This window comes from Notamacropus eugenii, chromosome 1, assembly GCF_028372415.1.
Source record: "Notamacropus eugenii isolate mMacEug1 chromosome 1, mMacEug1.pri_v2, whole genome shotgun sequence".
Lineage (NCBI taxonomy): Eukaryota > Metazoa > Chordata > Mammalia > Diprotodontia > Macropodidae > Notamacropus > Notamacropus eugenii.
Window position 1 is genome coordinate 292,490,035 of NC_092872.1, and position 20,193 is coordinate 292,510,227.

General features: G+C 39.5%; 1 protein-coding gene across 2 annotated transcripts in view; it reads right to left on the reverse strand.

Annotated features, from left to right (window-relative positions):
- Positions 1 to 20,193, reverse strand: part of PTGR2 (prostaglandin reductase 2) — a 62,038-nt gene that overhangs the window by 22,043 nt on the left and 19,802 nt on the right. For both annotated transcript variants that reach the window (XM_072629166.1, XM_072629167.1), the window contains exon 3: positions 14,094 to 14,212. In XM_072629166.1, the coding sequence (XP_072485267.1) occupies positions 14,094 to 14,212 (119 nt within the window). The remainder of the gene's footprint in view (positions 1 to 14,093; positions 14,213 to 20,193) is intronic.

Below are 20,193 nucleotides of genomic sequence, written 5' to 3' on the forward strand. Positions count from 1 at the left end.
TTATGTTTTGATCTTCCCCATCACCAATTATGCAAAAAAATACCTCTTCACCAAATAAGTAAGAATCTATGGTCTGTTTCTTTTTTCCTCCTTTTGCTCATTTTCCTAGTCAGTTACTTGACTTTTGAGGTCTTTTTAAAGTGGAGGACTCCAGAAGCAACCTCAGTGTCAGTAGAAGCTGCCACCACCCTGGGCCTGGAGCTTGGGCTGGGGCTGGACCAAACTCCCCTCTCAGCCAGATGAGGGACACTTCCCACTGATCTTCAATGCTGTCTTTGTCATTTATATGTTGAGAAGTCTGGAAACCATAGCCATCATTGATTCAGTCCCCCAAGAGTTGCTCGAGCTCCATCTGCAGGGCATGGCCCATGCCAAACTGTGCTTTGCTCCCAGCCTGTCATGATAGACCCTTCCCATCAGCATTCCAGGTTATCTTGGGCTGGAAATCTGCTTCAGTCCATTATTCTGTGGCTTCTGCTCCTCCATAATTTCTTCATTTTTTACAGGGTTTTTGAGGGGTTTGAGAGGAGAGCTCTAGCAGATTCCTGCTTCTACTCTGCCATTTTTGTTATCAGCCTCTTCAAAGAGAACTGACCGACTCAGAGAAGAATGAAACATTTTGTTTTATGTCTGTCTTTTTCTCACTTTTTTCCCCATTCAAACACAGCTAATGTAGAAAATTGTTTTGCATGTCAATACATATTTGTAATAGGTTTTGTTTTTCTTGCTTTCTTAGTGGAGATGGGGTAGGAAGGAGAAAATTTGGAACTCAAAATAAAAATGAATTCAAATTTTTAAAAACAGCTAATCTTGCACTCTTTAAAAAACAGTGTTAGCAATACTAAAACTTAGAATTTGAGGTTGGCAAGGAAATCTCAGGACAAAAAAAAGTCTCTCTCTTTTTTTAATCCTACCTTGGGAGAAAAAGGAGAAACAAAAAAGAGAAATAACTTTACTTGACATGGAAGGGAAAACTGACAACAGAGAGAAGATGGAACTCCTCAAATCTTATTTATTGCTTCATTTCTCTCTGCAGAGGATAATGACCTCTACACTAACATAATGATAGAACAAAATTAACAAGGAATTGATACCCAAGATATATAAGGAGAGAGTAAGAAAGCACCTGGCTGTCCTGGAAGAAGTCCAGCCACCTGGCCCAGATAATCTGAAAGTATTGGAAGATACGACCATTGAATCATTATCAGTGATATCTGAAAGACCTTAATGGAAAATGGGAGAGGCATCACAAGATTGGAGAGGGACAAAAGTCTGGATTAAAAAAAAAGTAAGAGAACAGAGACTGCAAACTATGGGTTGGTTGGTGGGACTCCAATTCCTAGGAAAGTTATTGAAAGGATAATTAAAGAGATGATTGACAAATATTTAGAAAAGAAATTATAAATAGTTCAATAATCATCATGTATTATTATTGCCTTTATGACAAATTTATCATTGGATGTCCTGAATACAACAGATGCTAGAGAAATATTTATTGACTTGGAAAAAGAAATAAAGATCTAGAAAGGGAAGCAGTTGTTGCTGTTTGTTCTTCAGTCTCAAAGAGAACTAATGATATCATGAGGGTGATGACTTGACTTGCTTGTGAACTGGATTTAAGTGTGGCTGAGTTGGGCAAAGTTGCCAGCCTTACTCTCTTCTCCAGCATCACTGAAATCCAATGGCAAGAAAAAAGTCAATGATTACAAAGAGATGGGGTGGCTTCATCAACTACAAGTCACAGCAGACTAATCTCATTTCCTTTCTGGACAGGATTACTAATACAGTAGATGAGGGGAAATGCTATGGATATAATTAACCTGTATTTTAGCAAATTTTCAATAAAGGTTTAGCTAGGTGGTACAGTAGATACAGTATCAGGCCTAGAATTAGGAAGACATGAGTTCAAATTGGCCTCAGTCACTTTCCAGCTATGTGACCATGGGTAAGTCACTTAGCCACTGTTTCACATTTTCTTATCTGGCTTCTCTTAAGGTTCAGCTCAGGGGAGAAGCCAAGATGGCAGAGTAGAAAGATACACGGGGGGGCGGAGCCAAGATGGCCGAGTAGAAAGACGCACATACACATAGCTCCGAACCCACAACCCATAGAACAACTACAAAGAAGTAACTCACGGTGAATTCTGCACCCAGAGGCCACAGAACATTGGAGTGAGGGAGATTTCTGTTCTGGAGAGACCTGCAAACCTCTCGCAAAAGGTCCTTCGCGCTGCGGACTGGGCGCCAGGATTGGGAGCTGAGTACAGCCCTGCTCCGGCCGTGGCACCAAGAAGAAAAGATCCGAGCGGGCTTCAGGGACGGGATCTCCAGTGGCCACGCGGGTCCCTCCACCCACAGAGGGACCTGCAAACCTCTCGCAAAAGGTCCTTTGCGCTGCAGACGCGGAGCCCAGCCCAGACCTGTCACGGCCGCGGCACCGAGAGGAACAGATCCGAGCAGGCTTCAGGGACAGGATCTCCAGCAGCTGCACAAGTCTCTCCACCCACAGGTGACAGGGGTCAGTGAGAGAGTCTCTTTGGCGGGTTGAGGGGGGAGTGGGGTGCCCCCATGGCTCGGGCCCCCTCAGGAGACAGAAGCTGAGGGGCGGCGGCAGACCGGGGATCCCCAAGCAGGCAGGAGCCTGGATCCATTGTTGAAGGTCTGTGCATAAACTCACTGAGGGAACTGAGCCTGAGAGGCAGCCCTGCCCCGACCTGAGCATCTGAACTAAATCTCACACTGAATAGCAGCCCTGCCCCTGCCCAAAGCCCTGAGGCTGGAAGCAGCATTTGAATCTCAGACCCCAAACGCTGGCTGGGAGGATCAGGAGGCAAGGTGGGTGTGAGGAAAATATTCAGAGGTCAAGTCACTGGCTGGGAAAATGCCCAGAAAAGGGAAAAGAAATAAGACTATAGAAGGTTACTTTCTTGGTGAACAGGCATTTCCTCCCTTCCTTTCTGATGAGGAAGAACAATGCTTACCATCAGGCAAAGACATAGAAATCAAGGATTCTGTGTCCCAGCCCACACAATGGGCTCAGGCCATGGAAGAGCTCAAAAAGAATTTTGAAAATCAAGTTAGAGAGGTGGAGGAAAAGCTGGGAAGAGAAATGAGAGACATGAAGTCAAAGCATGAATAGCAAATCAGCTCCCTGCTAAAGGAGAACCAAAAAAATGTTGAAGAAAATAACACCTTGAAAACTAGCCTAACTCAATTGGCAAAAGAGGTTCAAAAAGTCAATGAGGAGAAGAATGCTTTCAAAAGCAGAATTAGCCAAATGGAAAAGGAGATTCAAAAGCTCACTGAAGAAAATAGTTCTTTCAAAATTAGAATGGCACAGATGGAGACTAAGGACTTTATGAGAAAGCAAGAAATCACAGAACAAAGCCAGAAGAATGGAAAAATGGAAGATAATGTGAAATATCTCATTGGAAAAACAACTGACCTGGAAAATAGATCCAGGAGAGACAATTTAAAAATTATGGGACTACCTGAAAGCCATGATCAAAAGAAGAGCCTAGACATCATCTTCCATGAAATTATCAAGGAAAACTGCCCTGATATTCTAGAACCAGAGGGCAAAATAAATATTCAAGGAATCCGCAGAACACCGCATGAAAGAGATCCAAAAAGAGAAACTCCTAGGAGCATTGTGGCCAAATTCCAGAACTCCCAGGTGAAAGAGAAAATATTGCAAGCAGCTAGAAAGAAACAATTCAAGTATTGTGGAAATACAATCAGGATAACACAAGATCTAGCACCCTCTACATTAAGGGATCGAAGGGAATGGAATAGGATATTCCAGAAGTCAAAGGAACTAGGACTAAAACCAAGAATCACCTACCCAGCAAAACTGAGTATAATACTTCAGGGGAAAAAATTGGTCTTTCAATGAAATAGAGGATTTTCAAGCATTCTTGATGAAAAGACCAGAGCTGAAAAGAAAATTTGACTTCCAAACACAAGAATGAAGAGAACCATGAAAAGGTGAACAGCAAAGAGAAGTCATAAGGGACTTACTAAAGTTGAACTGTTTACATTCCTACATGGAAAGACAATATTTGTAACTCTTGAAACATTTCAGTATCTGGGTACTGGGTGGGATTACACACACACACATGCACACACGCACACATACATAGAGACAGAGTACACAGAGTGAATTGAAGAGGATGGGATCATATCTTAAAAAAAAATGAAATCAAGCAGTGAAAGAGAAAGATATTGGGAGGAGAAAGGGAGAAATTGAATGGGGCAAATTATCTCTCATAAAAGAGGCAAGCAAAAGACTAATTAGTGGAGGGATAAAGAGGGGAGGTGAGAGAAAAACATGAAGTCTACTCTCATCACATTCCACTAAAGGAAAGAATAAAATGCACACTCATTTTGGTATGAAAACCTATCTTACAATACAGGAAAGTGGGGGATAAGGGGATAAGCAGGGTGGAGGGGGATGATAGAAGGGAGGGCATGGGGAGGAGAGTGCAATTTGAGGTCGACACTCATGGGGAGGGATAGGATCAAAAGAGAATAGAAGTAATGGGGGACAGGATAGGATGGAGGGAAATATAGTTAGTCCTATACAACACAACTATTATGGAAGTCATTTGCAAAACTACACAGATTTGGCCTATATTGAATTGCTTGCCTTCCAAAGGGAAGGGGTGGAGAGGGAGGGAGGTAAAGAAGTTGGAACTTAAAGTGTTAGGATCAACTGTCGAGTAATGTTCTTGCCACTAGGAAATAAGAAATACAGGTAAAGGGGTATAAAAAGTTATCTGACCCTACAGGACAAAAGAGAAGATGGAGACAAGGGCAGAGAGGGATGATAGAAGAGAGAGCAGATTGGTCATAGGGGCAATTAGAATGCTTGGTGTATGGGGGGGAGGGGATAAAAGGGGAGAAAATTTGTAACCCAAAATTTTGTGAAAATGAATGTTAAAAGTTAAATAAATAAATTTAATTAAAAAAAGAAAGATACACATATGCTAGCTCCGAACTCACAGCCCATAAAATACCTATAAAGAAGAACTCCCAACAAATTCTGGAGCAGCAGAAGCCACAGAACAATGGAATGGAGGAAATTTCTATTCCAGAGAGACCTGAAAAACTGACACCAAGGGTTTGTCGTGCACCAGACCCGGAGCAGAGCCCAGCCCTGCCTTGGCTGTGGCACTGAGGGGAGCGGATCTGAGCAGGCTTCAGGGACGGAATCTCCAGCGGCCGTGCAGGTTCCTCTTCCCATAGGTGCCAAGGGTCAGTGAGAGGGTTTTTTCAGCTTGCCAAGAGGGGAGCGGGGTGTCTCCATAGCTCAGGCCCCCTCCAGAAGCATCAGCAGAGGCGGCAGCAGACAGGGGCTCCCAAAGCAGGCAGGAGCTTGGATCCATTGTTGAAGGTCTCTGCATAAACCCCCTGAGGTGTGGCGGCCCTGCCCCCACCTGAGCACTGGAACTTAATCTCACACTGAATAGCAGCCCCGCCCCCGCCAAAAGCCCTGAGACTGGGGAGCAGCATTTGAATCTCAGCCCTCAAGCACTAGCTGAGCGGATCTGGTGGCAAGGAGGGTGTGGAAAGTACACTCAGCAATCAAGTCACTGGCTGGGAAAATGCCCAGAAATGGGAAAAAAAATAAGACCATAGAAGGTTACTTTCTTGGTGAACAGATATCTCCTCCCTTCCTTTCAGATGAGGAAGAACAATGCTTACCATCAGGGAAAGACATAGAATTCAAGGCTTCTGTATCCCAAACATCCAAAATAAATATTCAATGGGCTCAGGCCATGGAAGAGCTCAAAAAGGATTTTGAAAATCAAGTTAGAGAAGTAGAGGAAAAACTGGGAAGAGAAATGAGAGAGATGCAAGAAAAGCATGAAAAGCAGGTCAACACCTTGCTAAAGGAGATCCAAAAAAATGCTGAAGAAAATAACACCTTGAAAAATAGGTTAACTCAATTGGCAAAAGAGGTTCAAAACGCCAGTGAGGAGAAGAATGCTTTATAAAGCAGAATTAGCCAAATGGAAAAGGAGGTTCAAAAGCTCACTGAAGAAAATAGTTCTTTCAAAATTAGAATGGAACAGATGGAGGCTAATGACTTTATGAGAAACCAAGAAATCACAAAACAAAACCAAAAGAATGATAAAATGGAAGATAATGTGAAATATCTCATTGGAAAAACGACTGACCTGGAAAATGGATCCAGGAGAGACAATTTAAAAATTATGGGCCTACCTGAAAGCCATGATCAAGAAAAAGAGTCTAGACATCATCTTTCATGAAATTATCAAGGAAAACTGCCCTGAGATTCTAGAATCAGAGGGCAAAATAAGTATTCAAGGAATCCCCTGATCACCACCTGAAAGAGATCCAAAAAGAGAAACTCCTAGGAACATTGTGGCCAAATTCCAGAGTTCCCTGGTCAAGGAGAAAATATTGCAAGCAGCTCGAAAGAAACAATTCAAGTATTGTGGAAATACAATCAGGATAACACAAGATCTAGCAGCTTCTACATCAAGGGATCAAAGTGCATGGAATATGATATTCCAGAAGTTAAAGGAACTAGGACTAAAACCAAGAATCACCTACACAGCAAAACTGAATATAATACTTCAGGGGAAAAAATGGCCTTTCAATGAAATCTAGGACTTTCAAGCATTCTTGATGAAAAGACCAGAGCTGAAAAGAAAATTTGACTTTCAAACACAAGAGAGAAGAGAAGCATGAAAAGGTAAACAGCAAAGAAAAGTCATAAGGGACTTACTAAAGTTGAACTGTTTACATTTCTACATGGAAAGACAATATTTGTAACTCTTGAAACTCTTCAGTATCTGGGTAGTGGGTGGGATTACACACACACACACACGCGTGCGCGCACGCGCACACACACAGAGCACAGAGTGAATTGAATAGGATGGGATCATGTCTTAAAAAAATGAAATCAAGCAGTGAGAGAGAAATATATTGGGAGGAGAAAGGGAGAAATGGAATGGGGCATATTATCTCTCATAAAAGAGGCAAGCAAAAGACTTTTTAGTGGAGTGAAAAAGAGGGGAGGTGAGAGAAAAACATGAAGTTTACTCATCACATTCCACTAAAGGAAGGAATAAAATGCACACTCATTTTGGTATGAAAACCTATCTTACAATACAGGAAAGTGAGGGAGAAAGGGATAAGCAGGGTGGGGCGGGGATGATGAAAGGGAAGGCAATGGGAGGAGGGAGCAATTTGAATTCAACACTCTTGGGGAGGGACAGGATCAAAAGAGAGAATAGAAGCAATGAGGGGCAGGACAGGATGGAGGGCAATAAAGTTAGTCTTACACAACATGACTATTATGGAAGTCATTTGCAAAACTACACAGATATGGCCTATATTGAATTGCTCGCCTTCCCAAAGGGAATGGGTGGGGAGGGAGGGATGAAGAAAAGTTGGAACTCAAAGTTTTAGGAACAACTGTCGAGTACTGTTCTTGCTACTAGGAAATAAGAAATACAGGTAATGGGTTATAGAAAGTTATCTTGCCCTACAGGATAAAAGAGAAGATGGGGATAAGGGAAGGGAGGGATGTCAGAAGAGAGGGGAGACTGGTGATGGTGGTGATTAGAATGCTCGGTGTTTTGGGGTGGGGGAGGGGACAAATGGGGAGAACCTTTGGAACCCAAAATTTTGTGAAAATGAATGTTAAAAATTAAATAAAAAAAATTTAAAAGAAAAAAAAGATTCAGCTCAAGGGCCATTTCCATCATGCCATCCTTGGTCCCCACAAACTAAGTACACATGTTAGGTATGCTTTTTGGTATTCTAAGAACAAAAGAAAAGATGCTCAATGTACCATTCTTTGAAAATCATCCTATCCACTTAAGACAGTCTAATACCCTAGTGCACTATGCTAAGCACTAGGGATACAAAAAATGGCAGGACATTCCCTCCTCTTATGGAGTTCATAGGCCCATTGGGAAATGAAATTAAAAAACACAAATAAGCAAGTGGTAAATTAGAGAGAGTTAGGAGAAAAGGCACTAGCAGTAAGAGGGATCAGGAAAGGCTTTGTGTAGAGGGTACTGTGTTACATGGGATTTGAAGGAAGTCAGGGACACCAGGAGGTGGAGATAGGAGGGAGAGACTTTTGGCATTCAGAATTGAAAATGAAATCTAATAAATATTTAAATGAATGAGTGAATTATGCCGGCTAGCTAATATTATGTTTTGCATGCATTTTCCCCCTTTATAAAATGTTTTGAAATCATCTGTTCATGTATCAACTTCATTTCCAAATACACCACTCCAATACTTCTCTACACAGAACCATCTCTTATAGCAAAGAATAAGGGGGTGAAAGCAGCACAACAAAAACTGATCAACACATCAGCCCAGGATTGACAGTTTACGAAGTATTTTATAACCATAGGCCCTCTATCTCTGTAAGTAAGACAGCAAGGTATATTTTCTCATGTCTTCTTCAGGGACAAACGATCATTATAATTATATGGCATTCCTTTCCACTTTTTTGATCTTTCCATTTGTACTGTGTGTATATACATACGCATATATATTTGCTTCAACTTATTTGATTTTGCATCAATTCACATATCTTCCCCTGGTTTTCTCAATTATTTTTTCCCCTCTCAATTCTTCATCCTAGCAGTTTCTTAGGATATGGTAGTATTCCATTACATTATTGTATCTTGCAAATTTGCTGAATTAATTGCTTCAGTTAACAAAGGTTGATTTTTCTAAATTAATCACATGATCTACAAAATGCAATAATATTATTTCCTTCTTTGGATGATTTCCAGTGATGGTTTTACAGAGACTGCAGTATTCTATGATTCAAATGAAGAACACTACCACTTGAAAAATATTGGTATAACAAATACTGGTCCTTGGAAATGTTTTGCATGATTTCACATGCATAATTGATATTGTGGTGCTTTCTTTCTCAGTGCATGGGGGAGAGGGCAAAAGAATTTGAAACTAAAAATTTATTTTTTTAGAATTGGAATTATTCTTTTTTAATCAATCAATTTATTTTAATCTTTAGCATTTATTTCCACAATACTCTGAGGTTCCAAATTTTCTCCCCATCTCTCCCCTCTCCCACTCCAATATGCCATGCATTCTGCTTACCCCTTCCCCCAGTCTGCCCTCCTTTCTTTCATACCCCCTCTTATTCCCCTCCCCCTCACTTTCTTATAGTGTAAGATAGATTTCCATATTCCATTGCCTGTACATCTTATTTTCCAGTTGCAAGTAAAAACAATTTTTAACATTTGCTTTGAAAGCTTGGAGTTGACAAATTCTTTCCCTTCTCCCCCCCACTTCATTGAGAAGGCAAGCAATTCAAGATGGGTTACACATATGTAGTTATGTAAAACACTTCCATAATATTCATGTTACGAACAACTAACTATATTTCCTTCTACCCTATCCTGCCCCCCTATTCTATTCTCTCCTTTGACTCTGTCCCTTTTCAAAAGTGTTTGCCTCTCACTTCCCACTCCCCCAATCTGACTTCCCTTCTATTATCCCCCTTTTAGATCCTTCCCCCTACTTTCCTCTAGGGTAAGATACCCAATTGAGTGTGTATGTTATGGTCTCCTTAAGCCAAATCACATGAGAGTAAAATTCACTCATTCCCTCTTATCTCCCTCCTCTTCCGCTCCATTGTAAAAGCTTTTTCTTGCCTCTTTTATATGAGATAATTCACCCCATTCTACCTCTCTCTTTTTTCTTCTCCAAGTACATTCCTATCCTTCCACTTAATTTTATTTTTTAGATATCATCTCTTCATGTTCAACTCATTCTGTGCCCTCTGTCTATATTATATATACATTCCCTCCAACTACCCTAATACTGAGAAAGGTTTCAAGAGTTGCAAATACCATCTTTCCATGTAGAAATATAAACAGTTCAACTTTAATAAGTCCCTTATGATTTCTATTTCCTGTTTACCTTGCCATGATGCTCTTGGTTCTTGTATTTGAAAGTCAAGTTTTCTATTCAGCTGTGGTCTTTTCATCAAGAATGCTTGAAATTCCTCTATTTCACTGAATGTCCACTTTCCCCCCCTGAAGTACGATACTCAGTTTTGCTTGGTAGATGATTTCTTGGTTTTAATCCTAGCTCCTTTGACCTCCAGAATATCTTCCAAGCCTTTTGATCCCTTAATGTAGAAGCTGCTAGATCTTGTGTTATCCTGACTGTGTTGTCACAATACTCAATTTGTTTCTGTCTGGTTGCTTGCAATATTTTCTCCTTAACCTGGGAACTCTGGAATTTGGCAATAATATTCCTAGGAGTTTTTCTTTTGGGATCTCTTTCAAGAGGCAGTTGGTGGACTTTTTCAATTTCTATTTTGCCTCTGAATGTAGACTATCAGGGCAGTTTTCCTTGATCATCTGGAAAGGTGATGTCTAGGTTTTTTTTTTAAATTATGTCTTTCAGGATGTCCAATTATTTTTAAATTATTGCTCTTGAATCTATTTTACAGGTCAGTGGTTTTTCCAATGAGATATTTTACAATGTCTTCTATTTTTTCCTTCTTTTGGTTCTGTTTAATAATTTCTTGATTTCTCAAAAAATTATTACCTTCCATTTGTTCCATTCTAATTTTTAAGGAATTATTTTCTTCAGTGAGTTTTTGGACTTCCTTTTCCATTTGGTTAATTCTGCTTTTGAAGGCATTCTTCTCCTCATTGACTTTTTGACCTCTTTTGCCCTTTAGTCTAGTCTATTTTTTTAAGATATTACTTTCACCAGTATTTTTTTACATTTCTTGTAAGATGACCAAAGATGTCCATAATCTAGACTATTATTTTACCTATGTCTAAAAATGCTAGCTAGAGTAATAAGAAATAAAGAAATGAAGGAAACAATCACAGACAAAGAGGAAACAAAATTGATACTTTTTGTTGATGATATAATAGTTTATTTAGAGAAGTTACACAGTCAACAATCAACAATTTCAGGATATAGAAGAATATAAAATAAATCCACAAAAACCATCAGCTTTCCTGTATATTACCAACAAAAAACAAGGGGAAGAGAGAAAACAATTCTATTAAAATAACTACCAAATGTACAAAACATGAGAGGCTACCTATCAAGACACACTTTACAGTAATGAATACAGGCCTAAATAATTGGAAAGATGATGAGGGTAAGACAATTAGTCAGGAAAGCTCATAGTTAGGCTCTGCTAATAAAAATAAAAGTTCATGCTACTATAACAAAAATGACAATAATACCTAAAGTAAATAACTAAAGTAACTAAAGAATTACTTTTCAGAAATAGAAAAATACAATAAAATCTGGAGAAACCAAGGGTTAAGAATCTTACGGGAAATAATGAAAACAGAAGGAATGAGAAGAGGTTAGTAGTACCAGAACTTAAATTAGAGAGTAGTAATCATCAAAATACTTTTAATATTGGATTAAAAAAATAGAAAAGTTAATCAGTGGAGCAGATTAGATGTACAAGACCCAGAAACAGTCACACATAGTCACATGGTATTTGAGAAACCCAATGACACCTAGCTACTGGGGTAAAGACTGTATTATGCAAAATTTGTTAGGTAGATGGAAAGCAATTTGGGAGAAATAAGATAAAGATCATTATCTCACAAAATAAAATAAATTCCAAATGGACACAAGACCTAGATTTAAAAGATTATATATCACTAACTAATTAGAGGAGTAGGGAAAGATATACCTTTCACAATTATGAGAAAGAAAGAACTCTTGACCAAATACATGTTAGCAATTATCACAGAGGAGGTAACAGACAATTTTGATTAAATAAAGTTGAAGGGGTTTTTTTGTACAAAATAAATGCAGTAAGAATTAGAAGGAAAACAAAAAAATCTTCACAGCAAATTTTTTTGAGAATGTCTGAGATCCATGATCTATACAAGAACTAAAGCTGTTCCCTAATTGATTAATGGCCAAAGGAGATGAACAGGCAGATCTCAAAAGAAGAAGTAGACTACCAACAATGGTGTGGAAGAAAAATGCTTCAAATCACTAATGATAAAAGAAATATAAATAAAAACAACTCTGAGGTTTAATTTCATCCAGTTTCATTAAATTAGCAATGACAAGAGTGGAAAATTATAATTGTTGCAAGGGTTATGGCAGGAAAGGCACATTAATGAACCACAAGTAGAGCTGTGAAGTGGTCTAATCAGTCTGGAAAGGGATGTGGAACTACATTAAAAATTACTGAACTGTGTTTATTCACTGACTAATACCACTATTAAGCTTATACTCCAAAAGATCAAAGAAGAAGGAAAAGGACCAATATGCACAAAAATATTTATAGCAGCACTTTTTTGTCAGAGTACAGAACTGGAAACAAAATGGGAGTCATTATTCTGGGAGTGGCTGAGCAAATTATAGTATATGAATGCAATAACCTCCCTGACTTCCTTGAGGTCCCAAAGAAAATTCTGCCTCCTACAGGAAGCCGCCCCCAATACCTGTAAATTCCAGTGCCTTCCCTCTATTAATTATATCCTATTTATCCTGAATATACCTTGCTTTGCATATATTTGCTTGCAAGCTGTTTCCCCCATTAAACTGTAATCTCTTTGAGGGTAGAGACTATCTTTTTTGTATCCCCAGAGATTAGCATAGGTAGTTGTTCAGCTGTTTCAGCTGTGTCCTATTATTTGTGACCCCATTTGGGGTTTCCTTGTCAAAGATACTACAGTGGTTTGCCATTTCCTTCTTCAGCTCATTTTACAGAAGAGAAAACTGAGGCAAACAGCATTAAGTGACTTGCCCGGATAATTATCTGAATCTGCATTTGAACTCATGTCTTTCTGAATCCATGCCTGGACACTGTGCAACCTAACTCTCTGTGGCACCACATGCCTGGCACACAGTAGACCCTTAAAAAATATTTCTTAATTGATTATTTTGCCATAAGAAATGAGCAAGGGGATAGACTTAAAGAAACCTGAGAGGACTTGTATGAACTGAAACAGAGCCAAATGAGCAGAATCAAGAGATCAAATTAACCAGTGACTATAGCATTGTGAAAGATTATATAACTAAAATCATTGCAAAGACCACTGATAAAAACTCAGCGGAGATGTGACGATTGACAGGGGCAGAATGAGACATGTCCTTTCAGAAACAGCTAAGGCATGGCTTTGTTTTGAGTAATCATACTTATTTGTTACAAGGAAGTATTTTTGTTTTGGGTAAGAGAAGAGATGGTATTTTTACCCATACAGGAAGGAAGGAAGAAAGGAAGGAAGGAAGGAAGGAAGGAAGGAAGGAAGGAAGGAAGGAAGGAAGGAAGGAAGGAAGAGAAAGAAAGAGAGAAAGAAAAGGAAAGAGAGAAAGAAAATTAACAAAAAAAGTATCAACAAATTATTTTTAAAAATAAACAGAAGACAAAAGAAATAAGTAAGGGACACAGAAAAACAAGAAGTACCATGTTAAATTTTAATGATAAGAAAAAAATAAAAATAACTATGTATTAGAGGTTTCATAAGGAATCTTCATGTCCTATTCTTTCTATAGAAAGTGTTTATTTTTGTTGATGTTTATTAAGTTGCTACTAATAGAAATAAAATATTTTTAAAGGGAGACTGCAATGTTCACTACTATGTCAGCCACAAAGAGGAAGATTTAGGGAACTTCACTTTCTGTAAGGAATCCCACTCTGACTTGAACTATGTGCTAAAGTTCCTGCATGACAAAGTTGAACATCTTAGATGAGCATGTATCTCACACAAAATTAAAGGCCACAAGATTATAAGAAAAGCTTATCTTTCACATCTTTCCAGGAATCTCATAATTTTGACATATACAGGGAGACATTTTGTGAGAGGAAAGCCTGTAAGAAAGCATTTTGTCTGACTAAATCAAATGCTTTTTATAGTTAACGAACAACAAGCTCAGTGGAATTTTATATTCTCTATGTCTTTCAGTCAGTGGTGGGATGGCTAAGGTATGTTTTATGCTTGTAAAAGCCTAATTGTTCCCTTCTAATGTCCTTTTCAATAATACCCATTCAATAATACATGTACCTTATTCTCATAAAAGTTATTATCACTGTTATTTTAATCAGAGCACCTTGCTACTTACCATGTAAGGATCCACAGAGAGATAGAGAGTTCGGACTTTTACTTGTCCCTCCTTTAATGTATCTGCTAAGGTAGCCTCTTCCATACGGAAATTCTCTGCCACTGGGTTGCCATTTTTTCCTAAAATATGTTGGATAAACAAAAGGGCAATAAAAATGTTTTTGAATAATCATTCTTTTAACTATTATTTTCTAAGATAATTCCCTTTAGCAGTCATTCCTTTATTTGCTTTAAATATCCATTTCCCATCAGCAGCTCTGTTGGTTTCTACTCCACAGGACACCATGACTCCCCCAGAATAAGCTGATGACCTAGTATCTCACCACCATGCAGACAGCAGTTTTTGATAATCAACACTTTCTCAACTCCAGTTGTCTTTCCCTCTGATTAGAGGGCTGGAGTAAAGCAATAAGCTACTCCCAAAGCGTTCCTTTATAGAGAGCTCAGAACTTTGCAGGTCACTCCATTTCCCACCACCAGTTCTGCTTGGTTTCCAATCCATGGAACATAATGATGGCCCCATGCTGGGTACCCCCTAGTGCTGTATTGTTCCTCTGGCACCTCCATTATACTTCCTCCCCTCCCCATTTTACTGTAAGTAGTCCTTAAGGACAAGGACTCTTTTTTAAAAAATCCGTATCCCTATAGAATTTTTTTAAAAAATTTCCTATTTTACTTTACAGTTTTCAATTTATTTATTTTTAGTTTTCAACATTCACTTCCATAGGTTTTAAATTTTCTTCTCCTCCTTTCTCCCACCCTCCCCAAGATAGCATGCAATCTGATATGGGCTCTACACTATATTACCAGTATTTTAGAAGGCATTTAATGAATGCTTATTGAATTGAACTGAATAATGCCTGTTTCTGAGTTGCATTTACTGACAATTTTAAATGACCTACTTAGAGTAAATTATTTTCCAATTGGTATTGATCTTCTCAAAAATACTCTTTTGAAACTACAGATATTAAGACTGGTGTTACCCACAAATCTTTTCACAAATATTTCTTAAAAGTTTCATTGAAACTTATTGTATTTATCTCAGTCATTTCTTGGAAATCCTCCCACCCCCAACTCTCCTGTCTGACAAAAACAGTTAAGCAAAAACGTCTCATATGAAGATTGCATTTGACAACATATGTAACATCAGGCCCTAGAAGTTACTTACCTCTTTACTATGAGGAGCATACTACATTTCAATATGTTTCCTGGAATTTTTATTGGTTTTTCAATTACTCATGGTCCAACTTCCTTCTAATTTTTTCATCTCTATCATTGTGGTCCTAGTGTATACTGTTCTTTTAATGCTGCATTATTTTGCTTTCCATCAGTTCACATTGCCCTGAAATGAACCTTTCCATGTTTCTCTGAACTCCCCATTATCATAATTTCTTCTGATTTAACTGTATTTTTTTTTATTTAACTTTTAACATTTATTTTCACAAAATTTTGGGTTACAAATTTTCTCCCCTTTTATCCCCTCCCCCCCCCAAACCCAAGCATTCTAATTGCCCCTGTGACCAATCTGCTCTCTCCTCTATCCTTCCTCCCTGCCCTTGTCTCCGTCTTCTCTTTTGTCCTGTAGGGTCAGATAGCTTTCTTAACCCCTTAACCTGTATTTCTTATTTCCCAGTGGTAAGAACATTACATTTGATCCTAACACTTTGAGTTCCAGCTTCTTTAGCTCCCTCCCTCCCCACCCCTTCCCTTTGGAAGGCAAGCAATTCAATATAGGCCAAATCTGTGTAGTTTTGCAAATGATTACCATACTAGTTCTGTTGTATAGGACTAATTATATTTCCCTCCATCCTATCCTGACCCCCATTACTTCTATTCTCTTATGATCCTTTCCCTCCCCGTGAGTGTCGACCTCGGATTGCATTCTCCTCCCCATGCCCTCCCCTCCATCCTCCCCCCCACCCTGCTTGTGCCTCTGTCCCCCACTCTCCTGTATTATGAGATAGGTTTTCCTATCAAAATGAGTGTGCATTTTATTCTTTCCTTTAGTGGAATGTGATGAGAGTAGACCTCATGTTTTTCTCTTGCCTCCCCTCTTTATCCCTCCACTAATAAGTCTTTTGCTTGCCTCTTTTATGAGAGATAATTTGCCCCATTCAACTTCTCCCTTTCTCCTCGCAATATTTCTCTCTCACTGCTTGATTTCATTTTTTTTTTTAAGATATGATCCCATCTTCTTCAATTCACTCTGTGCACTCTGTCTCTATGTATGTGTGCGTGTGTGCATGTGTGTGTGTGTAATCCCACCCAGTACCCAGATACTGAAATGTTTCAAGAGTTACAAATATTGTCTTTCCATGTAGGAATGTAAACAGTTCAACTTTAGTAAGTCCCTTATGACTTCTCTTTGCTGTTCACCTTTTCATGGTTCTCTTCATTCTTGTGTTAGAAAGTCAAATTTTCTTTCCAGCTCTGGTCTTTTCATCAAGAAAATTTGAAAATCCTCTATTTCATTGAAAGACCATTTTTTCTCCTGAAGTATTATACTCAGTTTTGCTGGGTAGGTGATTCTTGGTTTTAGTCCTAGTTCCTTTGACTTCTGGAATATCCTATTCCATTCCCTTCGATCCCTTAATGTAGAGGGTGCTAGATCTTGTGTTATCCTGATTGTATTTCCACAATACTTGAATTGTTTCTTTCTAGCTGCTTGCAATATTTTCTCTTTCACCTGGGAGTTCTGGAATTTGGCCACAATGCTCCTAGGAGTTTCTCTTTTTGGATCTCTTTCATGCGGTGTTCTGCGGATTCCTTGAATATTTATTTTGTCCTCTGGTTCTAGAATCTCAGGGCAGTTTTCCTTGATAATTTCATGGAAGATGATGTCTAGGCTCTTCTTTTGATCATGGTTTTCAGGTAGTCCCAGAATTTTTACATTGTCTCTCCTGATTCTATTTTCCAGGTCAGTTGTTTTTCCAATAAGATATTTCACATTATCTTCCATTTTTCGAATCTTCACGCTATGTTCTGTGATATCTGTCTTTCTCATAAAGTCCTTAGCGTCCATCTGTACCATTCCAGTTTTGAAAGATCTATTTTCTTCAGTGAGCTTTTGAATCTCTTTTTCCATTTGGCTAATTCTGCTTTTGAAAGCATTCTTCTCCTCATTGGCCTTTTGAACCTCTTTTGCCAATTGAGTTAGGCTAGTTTTCAAGGTATTAATTTCTTCAACATTTTTTTGGTTCTCCTTTAGCAGGGAGCTGATCTGCTTTTCATGCTTCTCTTTCATCCCTCTCATTTCTCTTCCCAGTTTTTCCTCCACCTCTCTAACTTGATTTTCAAAATTCTTTTTGAGCTCTTCCATGGCCTGAGCCCATTGGGTGGGCTGGGACACAGAATCCTTGATTTCTGTGTCTTTGCCTGATGGTAAGCATTGTTCTTCCTCATCAGAAAGGAAGGGAGGAAGTGTTTTTTCTCCGAGAAAGTACCCTTCAATAGTTTTATTTCTTTTCCCTTTTCTGGGCATTCTCCCCAGCCAGTGGCTTGACCTCTGAATATTCTCCTCACACCTACCTCGCCTCCCGGTCCTCCCAGCCAGCGTTTGGGGACTGAGATTCAAATGCTGCTTTCCGCCTTAGGGCTTTTGGCGGGGGCAGGGCTGCTATTCAGTGTGAGAATTAAGCTCAGATGGTCAGGTCGGGGCAGGGCTGCCTCTCAGGCTCAGTTCCCTCAGGGGGTTTATGCACAGACCTTCCACAATGGATCCAGGCTCCCGCCTGCTTGGGGAGCCCCTGTCTGCAGCTGCCTCTCAGCTTCTATCTCCCGGGGGGGGGGGGCCTGAGCCATGGGGGCACCCCACTCCCCTCTCGACCCGCCAAAGAGACTCTCTCACCGACCCTCGTCACCTGTGGGTGGGGGGGCTTGTGCCGCCGCTGGATATCCTGTCCCTAAAGCCTGCTCGGATCTGTACCTCTCGGAGCCGCGGCCACCGCAGTTCTGGGCTGGGCTCCGCGTCTGCAGCGCAAAGGACCTTTTGTGAGAGGTTTGCAGGTCCCTCTGTGGGTGGAGGGACCCACGTGGCCGCAGGATATCTCGTCCCCGTAGCCCCCTTGGATCTTTTCCTCACGGTGTTGCGGCCGCTGCAGGGCTGCACTCAGCTCCCAGTCCCGGCACCCAGTCCACAGCGTGAAGGACCCCCCGCGAGAGGTTTGCAGGTCTCTCTGGAACAGAAATCTCCCTCGCTCCAATATTCTGTGGCCTCTGGGTGCAGAATTCACCGTGGGTTGGTCCCCTCTAGCCGTTCTGTGGGTTGTGGGTTCGGAGCTATGTGTATGTGCGTCTTTCTACTCCGCCATCTTGGCTCCGCCCTTAACTGTATTTTAATATAAATTGTTTCCTTTGTAATACTGTGTATTTTATTTTACTCATTTGTAAATAACATCCTCAGAAATGTTCAGTAAAAAGATTAAGAACTCAGGTTTTGAGAGATCCTTAACTTCACTCTACAACTTATAAACTTGCCTGTTCCTACAAAGAACTTAATAACACTCTCCATGTTAAATAAACACATTAAATAATACACAGTGACTTCAGTGCAAAGGTTACATATTGGGAAGATGGCCAAAAAATATGTTGGAAAACATGACTCAGAGTCAAGGAACAAGAGAGATGTTTCAGTAACAGAGAATCCATCCCTACACTCCTTGTGAAAATCAGCACAAATGCCTCAAGAATCCTTGTCCCGTTCTTTGCGGGGACTGCTTCTGGTTTTGCTTCAAGCCCCAAGCTCCATGTGGTTTCGCATACGCTCCAGCTCCATATCTCCTGGGAACTGGGCTCCTATTCAAGTCTATCTCCTGGACTCACTGAACTGACTTTTAAGGTCACTCAGAGGTAAAGCCAGTATAAGTCTGTGGATTCCCTTCTCATTCACTCAAGGATCTAATTTCCAATTTATTATGGGATCACCTTTTGACAGTTTAACACCTCACTATTTAGCCTTTTTAGTGATTAGGTTTTTGGTAGACCAGTCTAGTAAAATACCATAATATTCATAATGAGAGGGGGGGATCAAGAGGGATTTAAATCAAAGTAGAGAATTTACAGTCTTCTAAGAAGTTGAGGACTCCATACTTCACAAGACTAGATTTCATCAGTTCATTGTCATTCCTTCTCAAAGCACTATTTACTTCCTGATTCTTTCGATGCCATGGCTTAAATAAAAATATTTTGCTAAGCCTCTGCAATTAAGATAACTCCCAACTATCTCTCTGAAGTGTCATCTGTGCAAGGGCCCAACTAAACTTCTCAGAGCCTGGAAACAATCCTTGGCTGCTACCATTCCTTACCTATATCTCTGAGCATACAGCATACATATACACTGTGTATTTATGTGTAAAGTGGTACAACAGCACATCATCTTACGCTAGAGGAAGGAATTCCAGGTGGGTGAAATGAGGGTTGGAGGAAGAAGATAACAGATGAAATGGAAAAGATGAGGCTGAATGCCAGATTACTGTATTATTAAGAAAATGAGAGGAAAGAAACTGGAGGTGATGAGGGTCAGGAAAGGTGCAGGAACCACTAGAGATCCTTGGCAACCTTGTCTGTAAAGAATTCACTAGACTCAAGCAATCTTAAGTCAAATAGGCAAAAAGTTTATTATTACGCCTTTCAGCAGGCAAGAGTTCTTAAGGAAACTTCAATTTAAAAGAGTTATAGATAAAGTTTATCTAGATTATTCTATAGTAAGATGTGTGCCAAGTATGCTAACCAGGTGCTTTGGGGTGGGATTAGGGAGTGGTTAAGGAGTGATCAGTCCTTTTTTTGTTTCATTGTTTCTTTCTTTTTGTTCCCATTCACTATACCCTTTTTGGATTAAAGTCAGATTATTTCAATGTATAAAAAAATTTTCTACATTTCTAATTGTTTCAATTCATCAATATCTAACATCCAAAACTAAGCTAAAAATTTGAGTTTACTATAGGAAAATATTATGAAATCAGAATACATATTTTCTTTTTTTAAATTCTTTTTTTTATTACTTTATTTGTTTTCAGTGTTCTACAATCACTTCCATATATCTTAGATTTTTTCCCCCTCCTTCCCCCGTTTGTCCCCTACCTTCCCACTCCCTCCCTCCAACG